Source organism: Amphiura filiformis, chromosome 9 (genome assembly GCF_039555335.1).
Source record: "Amphiura filiformis chromosome 9, Afil_fr2py, whole genome shotgun sequence".
In the NCBI taxonomy this organism is placed as follows: domain Eukaryota; kingdom Metazoa; phylum Echinodermata; class Ophiuroidea; order Amphilepidida; family Amphiuridae; genus Amphiura; species Amphiura filiformis.
The window spans coordinates 5,388,484-5,414,975 of NC_092636.1; the positions used below are offsets into that span (position 1 = coordinate 5,388,484).

Consider the following 26,492-nt stretch of genomic DNA (forward strand, 5'->3'; position numbering starts at 1 on the left):
CTTCAAATTTTTACTCTGCATGACTTGAATATTTAGTTAAATGATGATTTTCTTTATACCGAGTGGCATTGCATGCTTAAAAATGCAGAGAAATTAATAAATAAAAGTAAAAATGCATAGAGGTATTCCGTCAGGCATTCTACATAAGGCAGACACCCTGAAGTTGTGGATTGTCACACTATTTTGTTCACAGAGCCTTTACTTGCACACTGTTTAAACAGATCGGTATTCAGAAAGATTGATGTTCATACAATTCTTGGAGTGTTTATTTATGACATTTTATCTGAAGTGAGTGTCATATAAATTTGTATTTCCAGTCAAAAACACAGAAATACAAATTTATTATGGTCAAATTTGTTGCGTCAACGGGGCGCCCCTGTACTTCTATGAAAAGGGTTCTTTTTGCGTCCAAACTAAAAAAATAGCGCTGTACACGCAACTTAGCGCCACCCCTGCCTCCTGTCCAGCAGTCTAGAACTCGACCCTTTTCATGAGTCATATACATGCGCGATGGAGTTCTTAGACCCGCCTGCTAGATATAGCGGGTGAGAAATCTTACTTTTTGTTGACGTTTTTCAAACAAAAGTTTTGATTTTAAGGGTCATACTAGGATTTCAACTTTTTAATGAAGTTTACGTATTGGTTTGAGGAATAACAAAGCTTTTTTCAGGAAGTTTTGAGTTTATTTCAACTGGTGGTGTACTGTAGGATCGCAAGGTGAGTGAATTCGTGATGGGTTTCCTTGATAGCAGGATACGAGACGTAACCTAAAAGGGTCATACACATGCGCGGTGGCGTTCTTGAAATCGCTTGTTTGAGCGATAGTAGGATACGCTAAAATGACCATACGCTTGCGCGATGGTGTTCTTGAACTCAGAACTGACTGGTCTTGTTTCCTACTGTCATGACTGGACTTTGTTTACGCTGGGTTTCAGAGAAGAACGGCAGTGGTTTCAGAGAAGAACGGCAGTCCCTTGCTCAGATTGATGTGAGCGCCCTGTTAACGTATGAGAGACATACGCGGAGCTTTGTGTTCACTGCGCCGACCAGCCCTCGAATTAACCCACGGCACCGACGGCATATTGCCGTGGGTGCCCACCCCCATTGCCGCAATGCCCTCAAAATATGTCCTTTATCGACGGCAGTCACTTGTCGTGCCCCTAAATGAAGTTGCTGTGGGTGCCCTAGCCGGCCAGCTCTGCCCCTTCATTATAAAATCATTAACAAGTAGGCTACTGGTTAAATCCCCGCAAAATTGTGGAAAATTAGATCGAAAATATTGTACACGCTATTTTGAGCATCGTAACCCAGCTATCAATCACAGTATACACAATAGTTTGTTGTGAATTAATATTCATTACCCCTACGTAAGCGTACATATTCAGCCAATCACATCGGCTTTTATACATTATCTGGTTGCTAGAAATGACTTCATTTTCTCGATTGGTCAGAGAAACACCTTCAGAAACGCTGTTAGTAACTAAACAGCTAAGCTTCCTCGACCTCGTGTCATGAACAAAATCTGAGCGCTGGGCAAATCAATTAATCTCTCGATTTGCAAACATTGACTTCCCATTGCAAACCGATGGCGATACCCTTCCGTATCGCCTTATCTTTACATGTAAGCCCATCTCTAGATATTTTTTGCACGAAATAGTTTTTATCCCGCGAATTTGATCAATATTATTACCAAAGTTACAGCTGTTTCATCGCTGTTTCGAGTCAGTTTTGCAGCTCAGAACTAGGGATCGCAAAATTTAAGTAAATTAAACTGTTGATATTTGATTGATTGCTTATTTTTAAAGCAGGTTTTTTAAGCAATCGGGTTAGTTTTAGTGTAAAGTTGAGAGTCGAATTTTACTTTGGTGTCGAATTCAGCTGACGGCAATGCATCTATTCGCTTTTGAAAAATTGCCTTGGTGCCCTTCTCAAATTTTCAACAGTTGCCTTGATGCCCTTTTGATATATTACAAATTGCCGTGCTGCCTTGCCTTTTCAGTGAAAATCCACGGCAATTATCAACTTGCCCTAAAAAAGTTGCCGTGCCCCTTCAGATCCTTAATTCGAGGGCTGGCGCCGACCAATGATTTGACGCACAATCTGAGTTATTGTTGTGTTGATGTTATCGTCAGATGATTAATTCAGCCAATCAGAACCCCACTTCCGTGTATACGCTCTGCACGCTCACAAAATGTAAATAAGTGCCGTTTTTCTCTGTCTCTGACAAAAACTGTAAAACTTACAATCAATCATCAAAATTCAAATCAACTTGACAACAATTAGGTATGCCAGGCAAACCTTAGTTAACACATTTGCTAGTCAGCGAAATTCGCCTAGACCGGGGACCAAACACAATACATATTTATGATATTTACATAGAAATTTCAATTTTTTTCAAGAACAGGTCGGTCAAGGAAACCTACATAAATATGTTTTCTATACTTAACTTGACCCAAATATATGATTTTTTATGGTGATGAGACACTCACACATGGAATTTTAGAGGATTTTGATAGCAGTTCCATTAAAAAAAGCTGCTATCATCATGAGACTAAGATCTAGAAAGTCAGAAACACCCCCGTACTAATGCTGTTTTGGGGAATTTTGCTAGCACTAGCACTTAGTAGTATATCTGGCAGGTACGAATTGAGACGTTGTGAATTGAGACGTCGGAGCCGGTCAAACACAGAGGACTAGCCTACATCCCGTATCCTACTATCACTCAAACAAGCAAATCTCTTCACGAATTCACTCACCTTGCGATCCTACATCATCAGTTGAAACAAATATCTAAGTTTCCAAAAACAACTTTGTCATTCCTCAAAACTACAAGTAACTTCATTAATAAAAAATTGAAATCATACTATTACCCGTTATTGAAAATTTTGTTCGATTTATGTGAACCAAAAGAACGCACGAGTCGAGTTCAGTTTACCAAAATGGTAGCTCCTGCCTCCTGGTCACCTCAGATATGACGTCAGTATCAAGCTGCTTATTAAACGGTGGATCGGATTGGTTGAAATCAACGCCACGCTTTTTGACCTTACAGGGTCAGAGATATGCATATTCATGTATGAAAACAGCGATGCGGATATAGTATCATCACCGAGAACTGAGAATTGCGACATTTTCGATGTTTGTACCGGGAATTTCAGACACGGAGACTCGGAGATTTGAAAAATTCGCCCAAAGGTAACCAAAGGGTTGGGGATCGCATTTTTAACTATCACTAAATGTTTCGGAATTGAGGTCGGCTAAAAAGTAGACAGTTTCGGGGACTGTAATTGGTGTAGATGTCACATTTTGAACAGTGAGCGATAAGTGACCAATTTCATGCTCAGCACAAGTGACTATCTTTACACAGGGTAACTTAGTAGCAGAATCTTTTTGATGAAAGTCGATCCTTTGAAAAGAGGTAACTTTGCCACGGAACGCGGAAAGTGCTATGACAAAAAGGTTTTCAGTTTTGGCTTTCTTTACTCAAGGGCTTTAATTTGATATATAAAATGATGCAGTTTGATGGCAAACTTAAATTCACCTGGCATATCTACAACATTAAAATCACAAAAAATGACAAGTCCTTCACTACTGGCTTCAGAACTCAGATTCACATTTATCAGTCTTGATCTTGCTAACATGTTTACATGGCTAATATAATTTTGTTCTGAATCATTCCACTTGGATTGCAACATATAGAAGATAGTATATTGTAAACAATAATGATTCAAATATGAATCACCCACTTTTTTGCGATACATGTACACATGTACATGCATGCATGTACTATCAGCAGTGTATACGAATGATCAAAACATGAAAACACACACAATATCGTCATTAGTCAAGCTTTCAAAGACTGATTAGGGACATTTTGATTCATTAATACTTACTTAGTACGACGCCTTACCTGTTATTTAACAGCCCCTTGGATCCTTAAATGAAACTTTTCCACAGAAACAAGAAATTTCAAGAAAATTCGTGCAGATCACTCGTCAGAATTTACACAGGAAGTACAGCCATTTTGTAGACATCCAGAAGAATTGTGGGTAAATATTGACTGGCGCATGCGCTTTAATGGGGGTGTGTCACCACGTCGTCTGCTGCAACAAGAAAGAAAGAAAAAGAAAGAAAGAAAGAAAGAAAGAAAGAAAGAAAGAAAGAAAGAAAGAAAGAAAGAAAGAAAGAAAGAAAGAAAGAAAGAAAGAAAGAAAGAAAGAAAGAAAGAAAGAAAGAAAGAAAGAAAGAAAGAAAGAAAGAAAGAAAGAAAGAAAGAAAGAAAGAAAGGAAGAAAGAAGAAAGAAAAAGAAAGAAAGGAAGGAAGGAAGGAAGGAAGGAAGGAAGGAAGGAAGGAAGGAAGGAAGGAAGGAAGGAAGGAAGGAAGGAAGGAAGGAAGGAAGGAAGAAGAAAGAAAGAAAGAAAGAAAGAAAGAAAGAAAGAAAGAAAGAAAGAAAGAAAGAAAGAAAGAAAGAAAGAAAGAAAGAAAGAAAGAAAGAAAGAAAGAAAGAAAGAAAGAAAGAAAGAAAGAAAGAAAGAAAGAAAGAAAGAAAGAAAGAAAGAAAGAAAGAAAGAAAGAAAGAAAGAAAGAAAGAAAGAAAGGAAGAAAAAAGAAAAATCGGAAAGAAAGAAAGAAATTGATGAGAAAGAAAGAAAGAAAGAAAGTAAAAACACATGCGTTTTTCGTGGCCTACAATCAAGCACAGAGCCTTGCAAATTTAATTTAGGCCTAATGTTATTGTTGTGTATTCTCATGGAAAACAGTAAACAATGATAAAAAATAACGCAAAATATTTAAATTTGTGAGCTAATTCTTTGATAAACACTGGTTTTCACACTAGGTTTGGGGCATGAAATGGCTTAACTAATTTAATTCTCATACGGTAGGCCCTAGGGCCTACATCATTCCACAGGGGTGTAGCCAGCTTTATTGTGAGGGGGGGGGAAGCGACGGGGAGGGCATCGGGGGGTAGGCCTACTTGCGCCCCAGTGAACTACTGCCCCTCCCCCATGTCCAGTGGCGCAGTTAGGAGTTGTGACACCTGGGGGAAACGATACAGAATGGCAGCCCCTGAAATAATTTGCACAAATAGGCCTACTACTAGGCCTAAGGGAGTGTTCAGAAATACTTTGGTGGGGGGGGCACTTGTAGGCGTACTATTATAGCCACGGATCCAAATTATGCTGATGTGCCTATGAACCTCCAAATAAATCCTCTAGGGCCTACCGTAAAACCCCGTCTACAAGGATATACCTAAGAAACGCCCTCAATAAAATTGGTTGCTTGTTGTATTTGGAGTTTGAGCAAATATATACTGGCACTGGGTGGCTATGCATTCCATCTAAGTATGTTGTAACACCAATCAATTGTATTGACATAATAACGACTGTTTCGTATATCACGATCGTATAGCTCAATTGATAGAGCGTCAGACTTTGGAACTGAAGACATGCTGAAGAGAGCATGGTCCGGGCACCGGTTCCGTTTTTTCATTCTCGTTTAATTTTAACTTTTTGACATGTTCTTTTTATCTTTCTTCAAATCTACCTTTCTACTTTTAATTTTAGGTGTGTTTTTTTTGTGTTTTTTTTGTGTTTTTTAGTTTTTTATAGTTTTTTTAGTAATTTTGTGGTTTTATAGAAACTAGTATAGTAAAAGCATTTATTCTAAATAATAGCGAAACCCACGGTTAGACAGATGTGTTGTAACTACTTGTCTGTCCTCGTCTTTGCAATAAAAACCTATGTTGCACCTTTGTGCCATCCCAATTCTTGAGGAATGGTAGGTAGGGTGCGTTTTTGGCTTAAGCACGATTTTGTTTCTACTTGAAATGAAATCAAAATAAATATTGTTCTGTTGCCACAATTGCAGTTTTTTCAATAAAAAAATAGATGAGGAATAATAATTATTCCATATTTGAATCTATTGTCCCATCAAGAATAGAGTGTCTTCAAAAACTTCAATCAATTCATCTGACAAAGGAAACTATTCTGGTCATTCAATTTTGTTTCGCTTGCACCTGTTATATCACAGGCGTTGGTAGAGAAGGCACACTTCTCTTGTCTTCACCGAAGTAGTGATGTAAACACCAGAGGATGATTTAAGGAAGCCCCATCATGCACTGTAAATGTGTTATTACTAGAGTGTCAACTGCCACTTTACTTTTCAAATCCCATTGAACTCTGTGCAAAAGATGTTGTTTTAGAATTGCCCGTGTGTCGTCATTATTTGGTCGATTTCAGATCTAAAGTGATGTATGTATGAATGATAATTCACACCTTCTGTAGATAACATAAAATGTGAAATCGACCAACTATTTGAAGGTGTATTTATTGTAAATATATCTGTCCAAATTTAAATTTAACCATGCACGTGTGTATGCAGTGGGCGGGCAGTGGTGTCATGTTTACGCACACAGCTGTGCTAACCGCAAGACTTGCTGGGAAGTGCTTAAATCATGCTCTGTGTAAACACTAACATGATTAATTACCATAGCTAGCAATGGACATACACTATTTTTTGTTCCACTTGAACCCATACTATAGGCTATTCGCTGTCGATGTGACGTAATTAATCGGATTAACTACCATAGCAATTGATGAATACAATTTCGAATATATAGCCCTGCACTTCATCGTTCACGTGGCACCTATGCATTAAACCATAGTTGTCAAAGAAATGCTAATCACTCGCCATGTAAGATTAGTATTTATGAAAAGAGTGGTATTCAATCTATGTTTGGTGACATACGCGGGTGATTAGTGCAATCTGCTTGATGGTAGTTACATTGCGATTATTACGTCACTTCGACAGCGAATTGTAGTATAGACGAATCCAACAAGCCAAGTGATGGTCAGAATTTATTCGGCCATTATACGCTGGTGAAGTTGCGTAATTAATCGGATTAATTACCATAGCAATAGGTGAAAACAATTTTGAACATATCGCGCTGCGCTACAAGCAGGTTACACTCATCACCTGTACTGTGTATGTCTGCAATCATAGATTGAATACAATACTGGTCTTTTCAAAGATCTTACAGGTGCAGCATGATATGGTTCAATGAAGAGGTACCGCCTGAACGTATCAGTGTATAACGCGGTATATTCAAAAATTGTTTTCACCTATTGCTATGGTAGTTAATCCGATTATTACGTAACTTCGCCAGCGTCTTTGAATAAAACAGGAGGATGTGAGTTCATAAGGGCAATGTCGGGGATTATAGGTCACAATCGATGTGGAGAGATGAGAGGTCCGACCAACAGCCATAGCGAATGGTTCATGTTCAACTAATTCCAGCGGACGGTCTGTGGCTAGTAAGGAATCGTCTTTGACCACATGCGCAGATCTGTCTCGTCAGGAAGATATTTCATATCCCGAATTTATAATAGGCCTATGCCTACCAGTTCCATCGTATAACCGATCTGCTAGAGAATATTTGTTACCATGTTTAATAAATTCGTATTTATCGTATAATAAAATGTAGCCAAATGTATATTATGTGTCACACGGTTTTCTGCTGAACCACTAGCAGGCTATGTTACCACATCTATGACAATGACAAAGGTGAATTTTGATGATTTTTACGATCGTCCGGATGAGCAAATCACTGAATGGGTCTTTAGTTCCTCCTCTCCTTATCCTGCCAATATTATATGAATCAAAGAAAAATAAAGAAAAAATAAAATTAAACAAGAAAAAAACACAAAGAAAAGAAACAATAAAAGAAAAACAATAGAATAAATTAAACTAAATATGAAAAAAAAATGATCACGAAAGGAGTCTTTAGAAAATGCAAGAAAATATAAATGAAAAGTTTGAACAATATTTTGTTTATAAAAGTTTGTGTGACCGTGATGAGGCTCGAACTCACCATCTTCCGATCTAAAGAACCAAAGTCTTATGCCTTGCCAAGTGAGCTATGCTCGTGAGATGCGAAATAAAGATAAAATAATACATTGTATACCTGCTTGTGTCGGTAAATGATTTGCTCAAATTCCATAATGATATAATATTGTGGAGGGCGCTAGCGTGAAATATGCTATCATCACAGTCGCTTCTATTCCTTATAGACGGGTTTCTACGGTATTTCATTTAGGCCTATCCCTGTAAAATCACATAAACACCCTGATTTGGGACAAATCTAAATTAAGTATAAAATGAAAATTTCCTTGTGCTTGTAGTAGGCCCTATTTCAGGCGCAATTGTCCCACCGGGAATGTTTCAAACATTTGCCTCCCTCAATGACATGTGACCCAGATATCACACCACTGGAAACAACACTATTACGTACGGTATAGGCTAATGTTTATTATACGATAGGCCTAATGGGGGGGTCAAAAAGTTTCGTCTGTCAAAAGAGGGGGTCAAAAAAGTGTAGTGGTCCATCAAGGGGGGGGGGTCAAAAATGTTGTCGAGCAAAAAATTGAGGAAGACCAGCCCCCCTACCAAGGTATTAATGAACACTCCCTAATTTGGTTATAATCAAGTTGAATTTTGTCTTAAAACGGTCTTTCAAATTGATACTATTGATTTTTGCTGCTTGGAGAGGGCGCAGAATCGATATAGGAGGCAACGAATCCCGGCAACGAATTGGTCGAAGTAATAAATTAATACTTGACCTATTTTACAAATTTGAAACACACAAGCAAAAAAGCCACAATATTTTTATCCATAGTTCACATTTGCATCACATAATTATACATACAATAATTATACTTATGAGGCTGGATTATGTTTTCCTCTTAAGGGATCAAAATGAGCGTTTATTGCGTTTCGACAGTATTTTTTGTGGGACATGAGAGCACCTCAGACCTATCGAATTGTTTTCTGAATACGAAGCATGTCTTTCTGATATCAAATAATTTTCATTTTTTTAAAATCACAATATAATACAAATTTTATGACAAATTATAAAAAATTGATATTTTTCAAATTTTTGATATATAACAGTCCTCGAAGTAAATTATATAAATCTAATGATATATTCTTAAAGTGTATTTAGCAGGGAGGAAAAGCCGACGGTCAATTGAAAATTTTGACCTTCCATATTGAAGATGTGGATTTTTTTCCCAAAAAGACCTAATTTTTTTTGGTGTTTTGGAAAAAAATCCATATCTTCAATACGAAATCAAAATTTTCAATTGATCATCGGCTTTTCATCCCACCTACATACACTTTAAGTATAAATCATCAGATTTATAAAGTTTACTTCAAGTACTGTTAAATATCAAAAATATCAATTTTAATGATTTGCCATAAAATGTTTATCAAATTGCGAATTTCAAAAATCAAAATTATTTGATATCAGAATGACATTCGTCGTATTCAGAATGCAATTCGATATGTCTGATGTGCTCTAATGTCCCAAAATAAATACTGTCCAAACGTTCATACCCCAGCCCTTAACAAAATGAAAAAAAAATTGATTAGAATTAAAATTCTACTAGGGCTCGCACCCAGTCAACCCACAATCTTTGCTGTTTGAGGCGAGTGGTTACTCTCGATTGCCACCACTCGCCCAAACTCAATTTCTAGTGAGCGAATTTCCACTCACCGCGAGCTGCGAATCACCCAAAATTGAATCCAAATAGGGTAGCTGCAGGTAATATGGGACAGCAGGTAATATGGGACACCTGTTTTCATTTTTAACAAAAAGTAGCTTAGAGAAGGTACACACTTTAAGTTGATTTGTTAAGTGTTTAGAGACATCAATTGTGCTTCTAGAAATGCAGTTTTGGAGTCTGTGTATCAAACTCTTGGAAATCAATGCCAAAAGAGTGAAATTGCCCAAAATTTACGTCGTTTTTTTGGCCTGATATAAAATCAATGACGCCACATTTTATGATTGTGTATCCAAATACTCTGGTACTGAGGGTGCATTTGTCACTTTTTATGATCTTTAGATGATGGGTTAAGCTTATCAGCAGGTAAAATTCCACTGAAAAGTGGCACTTTCCTTTTATAAATGATTATTTTCTCTGATTTTCAACTGAATGGGTGCAGGTAATATGGGACACATAGGAAATTGTGTGCATTGTCAATGCGAAAAGCAAAACTATTTAGAAAATTGAATTTTCTTGTTGAAATTTGCATTTAACATTCAAAATCATGTAACAAAAATGTTTTTAGAACAAAAGAGTGATTTTCTGAACATTTTGATTTTCACCATAGAGATAACACAGTGTCCCATATTACCTGCACATGCAGGTAATATGGGACACTTGACGATGACGTCATTTTGACGTCATAGCGTCCAAACAAACATAAAAACAAGATAACATTGCCTGTTTTATTAATCTTAAAGGACAGGTTGTTCATCATAACAATCTCTTTTAGCTTCTTTTGGGCATATCTTCTATAGTTTTTATGCACATAAGCTAAACGTCCTTAATGGTCCCATATCACCTGCAGGTACCCTACATTCTTGTTTCAGCACTTTCAATATATTTGATTTATCGTAATAAATTAGCCTTAATTTCGCAAATACAATGTGGAATAAAGTGTTTTATATTGGTACGAATGATCTTTCATCAGACCTAGAGAGTGATTTGCCTAGAGAGCGATTTGACCACATGCCAAGCATCAGGCTAGTGAGTGATTCACTACTCGCCTTTAAAATCTAGACAGCCATGCCTGTAGTAGTCCAGAGGCTATAGACCACTTGGCATTTGACGTCATTGCCCGGCAGTATGCGCGCGCATTATGGCAATTTCCATTGTTCTTTGCCCTGCAGTGTGCGTACGCATCGTAGTCTGCTAAGGGCATGTGCATTTTAAATCGCCCGCCACATTTCAAATAGTACAGGAAAGCCATTGAACAGTGAAGCGGCTCGTTCGAGCATATCGATAGACGAGTCCCTCGCCTTTGTTGATAAACAATGATGTCAAGTGGTCTATACCAGTATGCTATGAGTTGTTCTGCTAGAAAGGTGTTTGTTTACCAAACTTATTGATTATGGAATAATGCGCATACACATAACATACTATTACTACTGTCTGTTCAATTAGCTTAGATTCTTGAATTTTTAAGATATTTGAAAAAATAAAAACGTGTGGCCAAAGTCATCAAAGAAAAGTGTTAGCACAGCCTTAGACCTAACGTGATTTATACTTTTCAAATTCCAAAGTCCAATTTAAAACCCCATTTCTTTTCAATTTTGCATCATTTTAGGCAGTTACTTGGGTCCACCGAAAAGGTTCGCGACCTTTTTACAAATCGAGTGGGACGGTCCATTCTCAAGTTAGGGCATAGACCCTATCCAATTTAGCAAAACAATCTGTCCACCAATCTGTCCTGTCATTTCAATTGTTATACCGTTCCGGTTTATTTTTTGGATAGGTTCTATAGGTGATGATGGTCCACCGGTTTTTGTTACACGAAATTATATGGCGCGATTACGTTTTATGCATAACATTATTCTGTGCATTATTTTTTCCTAAACAATGACATTAGAATTATGAATTTCGTTCTTATTTCAACTGGTTTACAATGTAAATTGAGTTTTGTTTAATTCCACCATTCCTTCCCAAGAATATCAGCATTCGCTTGATGTTTTCAGATACAATGACTTTACAAGAATTGTTTTCTGTAACCTGATTGTTTTAATTAATATTTTCTTGTACAAAAGTACAACAGTTCTTTTATTTCACAGTTTTTTCAGTTTGTATTCAACAAACAAAACGAAATAACAAATAGAAAATAAATGTGTAGTTTTATAATAGGCCTATTATAGGTCTACACCTTCTCAGACCCATTCTCAGACCCATTCGCACAATAAATAAATAAATAAATAAATAAATAAATAAATAAATAAATAAATAAATAAATAAATAAATAAATAAATAAATAAATAAATAAATAAATAAATAAATAAATAAATAAATAAATAAATAAATAAATAAATAAATAAATAAATAAATAAATAAATAAATAAACAAACAAACAAGGAATGTCTTTATATAAGCTGGGCCTATTTTAGAAAACCTTAATTCATAATAATAACGTAATGTTTCAACAGTAGGGTTTCAACACAAATTAGGCATTTATACTGGCAAATATTTTGCTGGACAAATTATACTTCCGGATGCGGTTGGTCGAATAAATCTCTGCGCATTGTGACATTCGTCCCCATTGCTTTAAATGGATTGATTCAAAAAAGTTTATGGTACCCGACGTTCTACGGCTTTTTATAAAAATATCGCGGGAAAAGACCAAAATTGAAAAGAAATGGGGTTTTAAATTGAACTTTAGAATTTGAAAAGTGTAAATCACGTTAGGTCTAAGGCTGTGCTAACACTTTTCTTTGATGACTTTGACCACAATTTTTTTTTTTCAAATATCTTAAAAATTCAAGAATCTAAGCTAATTGAACAGACAGTAGTATTAGGCAAAAAAAACCCCAAGTTTGTTTCCTGTAGCTCTCGCATTTCGTTTTTGACGGTTTTTTTGTGCAAAAAAAAAAAAAAAAAAGATTTTCTTTGTGTGTCGGAGAGACCCACTGTAAATTTCCATTCCAATTTGCAGCAAAAAAGGGTTTTTTTTTCATTTGAAGACATGGATTATAAAATAAAAATAAAAATTTCGCATTTGACTTTTTTGACATGCTACAGGAAACAAACATGTTTTTTTTTTGGCCTTATTAAGTTATTACCAATGAATATGCAAATAATGAACCTTTCCTCAGGACTATGTGGTTCCTATGCAAATGTTAACTGCGGAAATTAACACTGCGCCGGGCCTGATTACAGCAAAATTATTTTGATAAAGAAATTGAATTATTGTTCATTCATAAGCTATTCCTAAATTAAATAAAATGCTTTTGCTGTGATTACCGATAGTGCCTTTCAAACTAGATTCCATCGCCCCTCCATAAGATTTGTACTCCCAAGAATATGATCCAGACAGTAGTGTAGCCAGGACATTTTCTGGGGGTGGGGGCAGACGGGCAAAATTTGACGGAAAATGACAACAATGGGCTAAAAGAAGGCCTTACAATCTCAAAATGGGCTAAAATTATTAAAAAGGCCTAAAAATCTTAAATATCGAGGTGGGGGAACGGCAAGACTTCTCACACAGGGGGCAGCTACCCTGATGTACAAAATGAATACAACTAGCTCCACATTTCATAGATATCATATGAGGTCATGTTTTATTCAAAAAAAAAAAAAGTACATGTATACTTTTATATTGCTGCACATGAATGACCATCATGTGTTCTTTCTTGTACGAACAGAACTATATACAGATTTACATTCAAGTAATGCACCATTTTGTTGAGTCTATGAATATTTAACTTCATTACATTAATTAGATATCTCATAAAGTAGTGTTCATAAAATAATTTTTATATTCACGTTATTTTTTGTATGTTAATTACATTTACCGTATTCGTCCGAGTATAGTCCCACATTCGAGTATAGTCCCACCCCCATTTTTCGAAAAATTCCAGAAATTGTAAAAAAAAAAAATGCAAATTCAATGCATTTTCATATCATTAATAGAGTATGACATGAATACAAATTATCAATTTTCATCTTAAAAATACAAAACATCTTGAATTTTTTTAATATTTTTTTTAGATCAACCATGAATGATCCTAGCATCTAGGTCTAGGTCCAGGGACACTCCAAAACCGAAAAAAATCCCACCCCCCAATTGTGAAAAATTTTCACCTAAAAACGGGTGGGACTATACTCGGACCAATAAGGTACTTTATTTATAGTCTACTACACATCTAAATGTACAGTAAACACTTATTATAAAGCTGGCAGATTTGTGTTCATATTGGGTAATTCCAGTTGACATTCATACACCCCCTGTGGAAGACATGATCTTAATCATTCACACAGGGAGTGTGAATTTCAAATGAGGTTACCTGAATGGGTGTCTTCATTTGAAATCGTCACCCACTATGTGGGAGATTAAGGTCATGTCTTCCATTGGGTGTATGGATTCTAACTGGAAGAGCCCTTTTATGGCAGTATTTTGATCATGATATTATCATATTTTATATTACATTGTCATTATAAATCATATCAATGATATATTTACATGAAATAGTAATTTTTCTCAACTCCTCCAGGGAGCGAAGAAGTATACGATCCACAGCTTCTAAGTTCTCCCTAATACTTTGGAAATAAGTCGAAAATATATTTTACACAAAATGCGTAGCCTTATTTGTTGTACACATTGGGACAAATTTATAACACCAAGCATCATTGCATTCAGTCCAGTGGCGTAGCCAGGATTTTGGAACCGAGGGGGCACAACTTGTAAATGTACCGACGGAAATATTTTTTTACCGACGGAAGTTGTGATTTGTTGACCCCAAACTTTTTTGCATGGTTTGAAAAAGTGAAGAGCAAAAAAAAAAAAAAAAAAAAAAAAAAGGATAATAGACGTTTAATTCACAAGTTTTCATCATTTTCTTTAAAATTCTCCCCTTTTTCCTGTCAGCCTGGGTGAAAATTAGTCTATTATTTTAAAGTTGCATCCGAGTCCATAAGAGTAAACTTGCGAACAATACAGTAGGCCACGCCCTATTCATGTATTTGTTAAGGAATGTTGATTCCTATGGACTTCGGTGCAACTTTTAAAACAGCCTGTTTTTTTAACGTAATGAGCCATTGTAATCGAATGCAATGATGTGCGATGCTGTAAATTGGTCCCGATGTGTAAAACAAATAAGGATACACATATTACATATCATTACATTTTATAAAATGTTTTTTTCAATTTACTTCAAAATGTTTAGAGGGAACTTGGTCAAGTTGTGGATTGTATGTCAGCCTGCAAAAATTATGTATAACCTCTTCTCTACATACCATGTAATATTATGTGCTGCTGAAACATATACCTCACAAAAAGTACCCCATTCGTTATAAATACGCCTATAACTTGAAAACTATTATTCGTATTTGATATTTGAAAACATCAGGAAAAAGACAAGTTAGTTACGGTAATTTTGACACCTCATTTGTCACAATTGATTGAGTATTTTGATGTCAATATAAGCGTAAAAGTGAAAAGTGCTGCAGTAAATTGCATTGATTCAAATTCAGCGCAAAGATAATGGCAGATTTTATATGCCACAGTGCTTGCATAAATTATAAACTTTTGATGGATTTCTATACACTGGTGACACAAAGACAGCCTCTCTGAACCTGAGGTCTCTTAATATTACACAATTGTACTGTGTCTTTTCTTCAACGCAAGGCAAGGCAGTGAAATGCATTTTATAAACTGATGTATGCTACATGCTATACAGGATTTCCATACGGTTCCTCAACATTCCCTTTAACCAAGGGTATGCAAGTGCTGTCAACTGGCTTGGGTTTTAATTTTGATGCCGAATAGGCATATATCATATAAACAGCCAACCAACGGTGCTGCGTAAAAATATGCACTCATGCACTATATACTTACAGTACACCACTATTATAGATAACGGGTACTTTGAAAAAGTATCCAAACAATATTTGACCATGTCCATCCAAAATCAAACAAACCAAGAAAGTAATCACCCACTGCACTGTAAAGTATAAGCCGAATGTATTGGACACATGTGCATACCTTGGCTGACACCATAAGGGTTTACTGGTCCACCCGAACTGATCACATGGGGAGATAACCCAATGCAGCCAACTGAGTGCAAGAAGTGGGTAAGTGCAATAGCTGCCATGTGTAGATGAGTACAATATACTGTGTGCAAATTGCCGAATGTTCACAGAGCAGCTGTTGCACTTTCCCAGTTCTGGCACTGAGCAGTCGCACGGTTCCAGCAGGGTATTATTATGCAATACTCCTGTTCCATAATATTTAATATTTTATTTTGATTTAATTCCAAACTTCACTCCTGTTCCATATTAGGCACTCTTCTGGACTGCAAACTGTCTTCTATGTAAAATTGTCAAACATGGTAAACGTTTAACGCATTGGTGATGCATGCGTTCAGGTGGTGTATGACGTGCAGTCCCTAAATTCAGTAAATTTTCATCGTCAACCGTGTAATTGAATGGGATTATTTTGAAATTTTAAAACGCTTGAAATATCACAAACAAATAGGCCTATGTTGATAAATAATATAAATACAAGCTAAAACCGCTGGGGTTCGATAATGAACCCCACAAACCTAACCGAGTATATGAAAAATGCCATACGGCCGGGCGGTTTCACGAGTTGCCGGCTCGATCATGTCATCCGCCGCCTGCGTGCGTTTAACATATTAACACGCATTGATCCAGCCCCGTCTGGCAGCAAGATTTCATGAATAGGTGCGGTGCACCTCACAAAACCGGAATTTCTAACAGAATATGTTAGTATCAATGGTGCCGTACATAAGGTAAAATTTGCAAAGTCAACGGCTCAAACATGTCAGAAACTATGCTTTATTTCAACGTATTAGTGTTAAATAATGAATGTTTTGAGCAAGTTTCATGTCAATTATTAAGGTTGTCTTCAGATTTTGTTACATTCAACTGTTGATTAGCATTGAAATGACTTGCATGTTACACGTTTACCACAATTACTAAACGTTTAACGGATCATGCGTGCGTTTAACGGTACATGCGTTTAACGTTCCCATGCCTAGTGAATATGACACCATATGTTGGACTATGTCTGGACAAACAAAGCTTGCTCTCTAAAAAAATATCATTTTTTCCCTCCAATTTAATTAATAAACTCTGCCAATCCAGACAGAGGTAAGATTTGTAAAAATTTGATAAATTTAAATACAACCTATCTGTTCAACAATTAGGATAAAATAATTAATTTAAACAAAACATATGTATATATGTATAAATTATATGCGCACAAATACATAAAAAAATCAGAAAAAGCATACAAGTGGAATGCTACCATTTTTAAAAGGAACTCCGACATTACAGTATTCTCAACATTTATATGTGACCCAATCTGATCCACTCAGAACAAAGTAGGACATCCACTCAGAACAAAGTAGGACATTTTGAAAATTGATTTATTACCATTACTAACTTGTTCAGTACCTAAAGCTTACTGATGTTGGTATCCCCCAAGTAGTTGGCATACTTGGTTGCAAAGTTACTAACTTTTTATATGTCCATTTTCTTATATTTTCGTTTTTTGCTAATATTTTTGCCAACTGTGGTCTGATTGGATCATATAGTGTCACACATGGTTAAACGCATACAGTTAACTTGCACTACATATAATACACACACAAAATGCAGCAGTAAACTTAAAAAATCATTCATCGCAGAAATGATTATCATTATTAATCATATATTTCATAATCATCAAGATATTCTATATAAATCGAAATAAATACATTTGTGAAAGAATTACCACCATTATTAATGGCAGAACCAATAAGTTTCAAAACTATTAAATTTTGAAAAGCTTCAAAACTGTAACTCTAGTCCTACATTGACCCTTATTTGATTAGTAACTGATATTCTATTTGTTTAGCCAACAGAAAATTCTGAAGACAGGTCAAAGTTTTTGTGAAGTGTCAGGCTATTAAATGAAAGTCCCATTTTTCTTTGATATTGAATAGAATTAATGATAATTTTGGAAAAGTAAGCATCAGTAGCAAATGAAGATTTGATTCTAACCAGCAAAAAGAATATGCAGCTACGTTAACAATTAAGATTGCAAGTTTTTGAAATCACTTGTCGACTGCCATATCATGACTACTGTGACTAGAAGAGGTAAAAATTGATATGAAAGTATACATAAGTGGAGCAAAACTGAACAACATTCACTGCTGTAGAAGACGGAACACTGTGCTGTTGCAATATAGGAATTACATATTACAGAAATATCTCATTTTCAGTAAAATAATCACATTTGCACAGACAAGGAACGTGTGGTGCAAATTTACATGTAGGCGAATGTTCAGTACTTAATTATTCTTTTACAAGAGACTATTAGATAGTTGACCAATAGTAACATTTGTAGTCAACTTAGTTTAGCCATTTAAACCCAGTCAACAATTAGGAATGGCAGCTTTCAAGTTTGCAGCCATATTTACCATCAACTGAGATGATGTATTAAACTGGTGATTACAATTTTCATGAGTACATTTACTGGTAACTTTTACTCTATGGCAAGTTTTTGACATATTTTGTAAAATGACTGTATAAAACATTGCGGCATGCATTTATTTTGCAGTACAAAGATGCATATTGCCAACTTATGAAAAATGGATTGCAGTAATAATTATTATAATTTAATCCATTACAAAACAATTTTAAACATGCAGCATTATTAATTCCTATTCAAATTCCCATTTGGTCAATTTCAAATTCGATTTTGAACCGGTCATCCGCAATGCTTCAGCTTATGATTAACTCTGTGAGAACTACCTGTCTATTGGTCAAAAGGAAGTTTTCATTATCAATTGGACCAATCAGCAACATTGTTATAGAATAATTTCACCACACAAAACATTGGGATGAATTATTTGCAAAGCTCCATTCTGAAGATATCATGTAATTGACCAATTAGAGGCAATGTTAGATCGCTCAGGGGGTTAACAATATTATCTACCGAGTTCTTTTTAAACTCTTTTCAGTACAGACAGGTACAAATAGGGTGTAGTATGGATTTAGAGCATCATTCATGTGAATTGTATGAGCTATAGGCTATTCCAGTTGAAATCCATACACCCCCTACAATGTATGGAAGACATGACCCAAGAGACCGGTCGAGTGCAGATCCGTCGGAACACGCTTTTCAATACGGAATAAATGCTAACCTCATTGTGACATCATCTGCAGTCGACCATTCTGTAATCTCTCATACAGTGAGTGTAAATTTAAAATGGGGTATACCTAATTGGTGACTCCATAATGAGATCTACACCTCTTTTGTGGAAGATTAAAGTTATGTCTTCCATAGGGGATGTATGGATTTCAACTGGAATATCTTCCACAGAGGGACAAATACCCAATTGTCTATTGTATTCAAAACTTGTACTCGCTCTGTGGACGACTTCAGCTAAATCTTCCACAGGGGTAGTGTGGATTTTAAATGGAATAGCCCAATGGCAATATCACTTTTCTTACTGATTGCAATTTCAAATATACAGCAAAAGAATCAATTTGAACCAAAGTTACTTAATATGGATTTCTTCCATAAAAAACCCATAAAGTTGTTCCTCCATCTTTTTAAACTTCACAAGTTTTCTAAAATGTAAACATACAAAGAGGTACAAAATATATAAATCACACGATAGAGAATATTCCCTTTCAAAATAATATTTCCTTTCATAAATCAAGTACAGTACAGTATGCAAACTTAGATAAAATAATACCCATAAATCAAAATCATAATCTATTTCAGCCTATTCAACATCATCATTCATTGACTTCTAACCACTTACCGATGTTACTTTAAACATATGATTTTACATTTTTACATTTTTGTACACGTACAGCATTATGTCATGACAATACACAAAATAATTCTCGACAACATCCTTGCACATTTGATCGTAATTGATCAGCGTTGGCTTAATTACTGTTACACAAAATCAGACCGTGCCAATAATCCTTTCAAATTGGAATACATTAACGATACAACATATACATATCACAAGAGTGTGTATTTCTTACACAAATTATAATAATTATAATTACAAACCTGATTCGTGCACATTTTAAACAGTGTTATACTGCACAAATTTGATAATTTTTTCACAATAAGCATGATTTATGTCAACAATTCCAAACTGATTATTGAGACATAACATAGTATATGCGTAACATGGAAATGACTGGCCTAAGCATGGTCTTGCCAAGCTATCGGAATTTGCTATATAAATCGCAAGTGATAATTATTTTTTGGCAGTTTTCTTCTTCTTAATGATGCATTTGATAGAAATATTTTGATGTGCATTATTCAATACAACACCATCAGCTAATGCCTGTGAATGTCCCAAATGTAGTAGTAAATTTTAGATTATCATTCCTACAATATGTATGAACTGCACTAGAGCCATAGCTAAGTTTCAAGTCAAATCAAATCTAAACCTAAATCAATGTCAACTCCACATTTTTGACCCATTTCTGTATCTTCCCATTTTCAAATTTTGTTTTAATGCCCTTAAAAATACAAATTTTCTGATATGGGAGTTACACTACAAATAACGCGTCTGTGTGGCATGTTTCATAAACAACATCAAAGATCATGAATAGAGCAACACGATCAATGGAAAATAACATATTAGGGATGGCTCCAAAACCCAGCTGCCTGTCTACCAACCCCACCCTGGCTGCTAGCACCTTGACCACCAGCATCAAGGCAGAACTGATGATTTCAAGGCAGAACTGATGATTGCCAGTTCTGCCTGGGTGCCTGTGGTCAATCTGGAGGTTGAATTTTGAAGCCACTCCTTACTGCAGTAAATTAACTTAAATACCCGTGGGGTCACGCATATGACTCTTCTTATTGGCTCTTTAACACGAAAGACTTTTCCTAAGCTCTTCAATACAGCAGTTTGTATTCATTTCCCTAAAGTCCTACCTCACAAAATCCCTGGGTCTAAATTTTTTTGCTGAGGTAATTTTCTTGCACATACACGCCAAAATTGCTAGTGGATCCCTGAAAATGAATACGCTACCTCAACCCACAAACAACTTGAATATATCGTCACTGGGCGGGAAAAACCTCATATATACTTTTTGCCCTTGAACATGGATGAAGCAAACCATTCAATATAAAGTCTACACCTACAAGGCTTTATCCATTTTCAAGGGCCAAAAGTAAATATGAGGTGTTTCTGCCTGTACTTTGGCCCTTGAACATGGATGAAGCAACCCCGTCAATATAAAGTCTACACCTACAAGGGCTTATCCATGTTCAAGGGCCAAAAGTACATATGAGGTTTTCCCCGCCCAGTGAGGATATGTAACATTCAGGTGCAGTTCTAGGACAACTGCTAATTGGGCTATTCCAGTTGAAATCCATATACCCCCTACGGAAGACATGACCTTAATCTCCCATAACGAGGGTGTAGGGATTTCAACTGGAATAGCCTATTGTAGACAGCACTGCTAGTCGTTGGGCAGGAAAAGCTCGTATGTCATTTGGCCCCTGAACATGTTTAAAACAAAACTGCCAACAGGTTACATAGTAGATTTTGCTTTAAACATGTTCAGGGGCCAATGACATAGGCTTTTCCTGCCCAACTGTATTCTTGATATCAGATTAGCAGCGCATTCAATTCAGCAGTGTCCTTACAATTATCTTATTTCTATACTCTTTCTATTCTGTACAATGTCAGCTATTCTGTACATAGTTGAGATATCCCGATTTTATACATGCCAATGCTAACTTCTGAAAGTATGCCAGCCAGTTAAACCAGTTTAAAATCAGTCGCAACAGAGTGATTTTGAAATGATTTAATTTTAACTGGCGTTTATTATGTACAAGTTAGTATTAGCATCTAAAATCGCAATCTCTCCTGTATTTATGTATAAAAATATATAGATATATATATAGATCAGCTGTTACTCAGTTCTTTACATTTCAATATCATAAGAGTTTCTGTAATCACACTCCCACTTCTTCATATGGTATATCTACTACATACTCCTAAATCAGCCTTTTTGGTTCAACATTTACATTATTCTGTCTCGTTAACAGCTAGTTTTGGCACTTTGCGTTTGTTTTTGATTCTACAGGATTCACTGCACATTGACTTACTTTGCTGTTAAATACGGTACAAAAAAATCATTATAGGGGATAGCATTAGACCATTCTGCAAAGTCTGTGCACTTTGACACCCATCTCAAATATAACTTCTGATCTTATGCTTCTGAATCCTTCCAACCAAATAAATTTCTTTGAGCATTTCAAAACATTTGAGGAAAATTGAATTTTGACCTCTGTATGAAGTTTGGCAGCCCAGTATCTCAATATGCTGACATTGAGCCAGTAAATTAATTTGTCAAATTGGGTGGTATCGAGAAACGCATCCAACAAAATCAAAATGTACAATGCAAAGCAAGATTAAGGTGGCTGGACTGAAGGGCACTTGCATTCATCCCAATACAGAACAGAACTAATCCAATATACTCCTGATACATTGCAATAGACCAATAAGAATGTACATTGACAATATATAAAGCTGCTGCAACAATTATAGGCAAAGACTTGAACTTGACTTGAAGTTAAGCGATTACATTTATATTGCGAAAAGCTATCAAATTCACAGAAAATAATACAATTGCAGACAACTTTTTGTCTCAAAATGCCCTATATAATTGATGTCTGACAAGCGACATTTTGGGCGGATTTTGTTGATGTGTGCAATATTTCGTTGAAATAATTAAAAATATTTTGACAAACAACCCCGATAGTACATGCTATACATACTATCCAAATAATAAAAAACTCTTGGTTTTAGCATGTTCACCCTGGAGTGTTCAGTTTTAATCAAACCTGACACAAGTCTGTGAAGGATTTTCCTAACTCCTATTTAGTGTTCTCACTAGTTGCTTGATATATCATCTATCAAAGTGAATTCCTGCAAGACCATTTTAGCACACTTAATATTTCATAATAATTCCAACTATTCCCCAAAGTCAAGTCTCTTAAAAACCAACACACTTTGTAGAATGTACCTTTTAGTCGTTTCTCATCAAAAAACTAGTATGCTATGGTACAACTTCATAGACAATCTTCTCTCCTACTGCTTCTTAAATACTACCTTGTATCTTCTTATTGTTGGTTGTTAGCTTGCTCGCTTCGTGGGAACATTGATCGTAGACGTACTATTTGCTGGTAGATTTTGAGTGAGGGCGCTACTTTCATACCAGTGAGGTTGGCTAGCTGGTCTTTGGATAATGACATGAACTTGGGTCCATCGATTTTCTGTGGAAACGAAATTGAAATAAGCATTCAATTATTAATGGTATCAAAACCAAGACAGGAAAGACCGACAGTAGACACATGTGCACGCATGCCACCTATGTTTCATAACCACTAGGGTATACAACATTTTTTGTTTTGGCTACAGTCCCTTCAGAAGTATTCAATTATGCTCAAGTAGCATTGTTACACAATTGCATGAGCATTGCAATTTTTTATGAGCCTTCAAGTGCCTAAAATGAGGCTATAGAACCCTTTCCAACCTTCTCTAATTTTCATCTCCATAGACTTTACATTAAAAATGAAAAGGAATAAGTCCATTTAAGAAAGAGCCCCATTCAAGTTTGTTATAAAATTTGCACAAAATGCTAATCGAGCCAAGTACATATGGAATGCACTAGTTTTCAAGAGGGGACTATATAGCCTACAGATTATTCTTTTTGTGTATTTGCATGTCACTGGTTATGTATGGTCTTTTCAAAAACACAATGTCCATCTGAAACATAGGTGATGCATATCACACACTTGTTCAAATGTACTGATGTCCGCAGTTCTTATGTGTCCACTGTTACACAGAGATTTATCATGTGTGCACTTGATTGATGGTGTTTAGAAGTTTGGAAGGAACATATGTCAAATGCAGACCTATATGGAGATATTCCCAAAATAAGCCACAAGATCAGGGAAAGAAGAACCCGGTTTGCTGGCCACTGTTCCAGAAGCGATTGAGCCCGCATCAAAAATGGTTCATTGGATACCCAAGCATGGGAGCCTAGAGGCGGAAACCTGGAAGACCTGCTCTGACCTACATTGACATTCTGGAAGATGACACTGGACTGGAGGCAGCAGACTTCAAGACAGCAATGGAGGACAGGAAGTTGTGGAAAGCAAGTAAGCAAGTAAGTAAGTTTACAAGTTACACACATGCCAACAAACGCACACACACAGCTGATTATTAACATCCAATGGGTGATTCCTGTTGACATTTATACACCCCTAAGGAAAACATGACCTTAATCCCCCACACAGTATGCGTACGATTTCAAATGGAAGTCACCCATTCAGGTAACCCATTTGAAATTCACACTCCCTGTGAGGAAGATTAAGGTCATGTCTTCCATAGGGGTGTAATGAATTCAACTGGAATGACCAATATCAGATATAAAACAAGTGATGAGTAGGAACTATTGACTGCTTTGCAAAACATTCCTTGTCGTTTGTCACTCATGTAGTCCTGAGGTAACAGACGAAACCGTGGCATCCAAGTTGCAAAAAGTGTTTATATATCTACATCAAGGGAACTATTTACGGGGTTACTGGTTATCCTTACTCAAAAATACTCATACTACTGTATTGGCTGTAGAAGTAGTGATGTAATATGATTAATTACCATAGTGATAGGTGAAAACAATTTTGAGTGTATTGCCCTGCACTAGATGTATGTTGTAAGGCTGCATCGCACCATTGATTATCAAAGAATAGGCATAAAGACCTGCATCGTAATTCTTTGAAAAATTCACATTATGCAGAGTCACATGTTTCACTCACTCTTGTATGATTAGTGTCTTCGAAAAGAGCTTACATGACAGGTGACGAGTGCATCCTACTTCTAGTGCAGGGCAATACATTTACAAATTGTTTTCACCTATCGCTATGGTAATTAATCCTGTTACATCACTACTTCTATGACGAATAGCGGGAATTTTTTGAAAGGGTTTTAATTTCGCAGTTAATTGCAGAACTGCAAATTAAAAAATTTTCAAAAAATTATTTTTACCTATTCGTTTTAATGTGTAACTGTTTGTAATAACAAGTAGAAGAAACCGCCAAACAGATCTGAACAGTTTAAGTCGCAAAAAATCAATATTGCAAAAATATTATGGTTTACGGTTTCTCAATAAAGACACAACAAGAAGAGAAAGGTCATTTACCTGTCTTCTAAATGGTTCTGCACATCCCGCTTCTCCTGCATCAGCAATAAACCGTATCACGTCAGAGATGCTCCAATGCCATGGGTTCATGATGCCTACTGATGACTTGCTTGGAGAATGCTGACTGGCTGTCTGTAGTTCTGTGGACGAGTCGTCCGTCTTGCAGACAGGGGTATGTCTTCTTGGAACACTGCCAGCTGTTGGTGAGACATATCCCGGTGGAGGACTGTGGAAGCCCATGCGAACCGGAAAGCCACCCGGCTGTGCCATGTGATGGATTGGCACATTGCCTTGGAATTGTCCCTGCAACATGTGCTGCTGTTGTCCTGGATGCATTTGATGTTTTTCTGGTGTTTGACGATGATGTCCAGGGGACAGCGGATGCTGATGGTAGGAGGGTGGAACTTGATTTTGAGCTCCTGGAATTCCTCTTTGAAAGACTGGATTCTGAGGATGGATGCCGTTTGGACTTGGGTGAGGAGATTGAACAGGTGAAGATGCAGGATTGGAGACAGGAGACGGAAGCGAAGTAGGCATTCCGTGAGGAGATGGTGGCATTTGATGCGCCGATGGGTGTAACAGTGAGTGCAGTGGTGGGAGTCTTTGAGCTGGTACCCCTGTAGGGGAAGACTGCGGACTCGGCAGAGGACTTCGGTATGCAAATGGATTCCGATCAGGTGGCATCGATCCAAAAGGCATCTGAGACTGCGATGTTGCTGGATATCTTATCGGTGGGCTTAGCATGCCCCGTGGACTCGGCATAGGCTGAGGAGAAACCTGTGGCATCATTGCATGCGGACTGGTTGGCATGTTATGTGATTGAAGCATTTGGTTGGACTGCATTCTAGCTTGAGCTGCCATCATAAGCTGATTTGGTAGCATGCCTGCTGCTGCATGAGACCTTCCTTGCATCATCATGATCGGACTGGTTGGCCCTGGAGTTGGTGAAGTCTGTTGAAGTCTTGCTTGAAGTGTGGGACCCACTGGAGCCTGCGGACTTGGTACCATCATTGATTGTGGACTAGGAACCATCATAGAGTTACTACTTGAATGCACTGATTGAGGACTAGGAGGGGGCATTGAAGGGCTTGGAAGTGGCACAGAGGATGGACTACTAGGCAGCATTGACTTCGGACTTGGTACCGACTTTGGACTAGATGGTGGCAGCTTTGATTTTGGACTTGGTGGAGGAATCATCCCTTTAGGACTTGGTGCCATCATTGACTTTGGGCTTGCTGGTATCATTGAGTGCATCTGTGGATTTGGGGACTGTTGTGGACTCAGTGATGGTAAAGATGCTTGAGGATTCGGAGACATCATTGGCTGTCCATGGCGAGGACTTGTTAACCTCCGCTCAACTGCATGAGACTGCATCATAGTAGCAGCGGAAGATGAAGGCATTCCAGGGATACGAAGCTGCTGCTGTTGTTGCTGCTGCTGTTGCAACTGCTGTTGCTGCAATTGTTGTTGCTGCAATTGTTGTTGCTGCAACTGCTGTTGCTGCAACTGCTGTTGCTGTAATTGTTGTTGCTGCAGCTGTTGCTGTTGTTGGGCTGAATTCACCATTGCATGCTGTGGTCCAGGGAATCTCATGTGAGTAGGTGGTCGCCTGAGCTCGACTAATGGAGGCATTGGAGGTCTTTGAGCGGCCTGTGCATTCTGTGCCATCTGCATTCGTGATCTGGAGCTGCTGGAGCTCTCGAAAT

General features: G+C 36.9%; 2 protein-coding genes across 3 annotated transcripts in view; both read right to left on the minus strand.

The window, feature by feature from the left end:
- The window catches only part of LOC140160550 (short coiled-coil protein B-like), a 32,681-nt gene extending 28,658 nt beyond the window's left edge, over window positions 1-4,023 (minus strand). For both annotated transcript variants that reach the window (XM_072183792.1, XM_072183793.1), the window contains exon 1: window positions 3,908-4,023. The gene's annotated coding sequence lies outside the window, so the exon portion shown is untranslated. The remainder of the gene's footprint in view (window positions 1-3,907) is intronic.
- Window positions 4,024-21,078: 17,055 nt separating this feature from the next.
- The window catches only part of LOC140160473 (uncharacterized), a 34,360-nt gene continuing 28,946 nt past the window's right edge, over window positions 21,079-26,492 (minus strand). Inside the window, exons 18-19 of the mRNA XM_072183708.1 lie at window positions 24,787-26,454; window positions 21,079-22,858 (exon numbers count right to left, since the gene is read on the minus strand). Coding sequence (XP_072039809.1) covers window positions 22,706-22,858; window positions 24,787-26,454 — 1,821 coding nt within the window. The 3' untranslated portion in view covers window positions 21,079-22,705. The remainder of the gene's footprint in view (window positions 22,859-24,786; window positions 26,455-26,492) is intronic.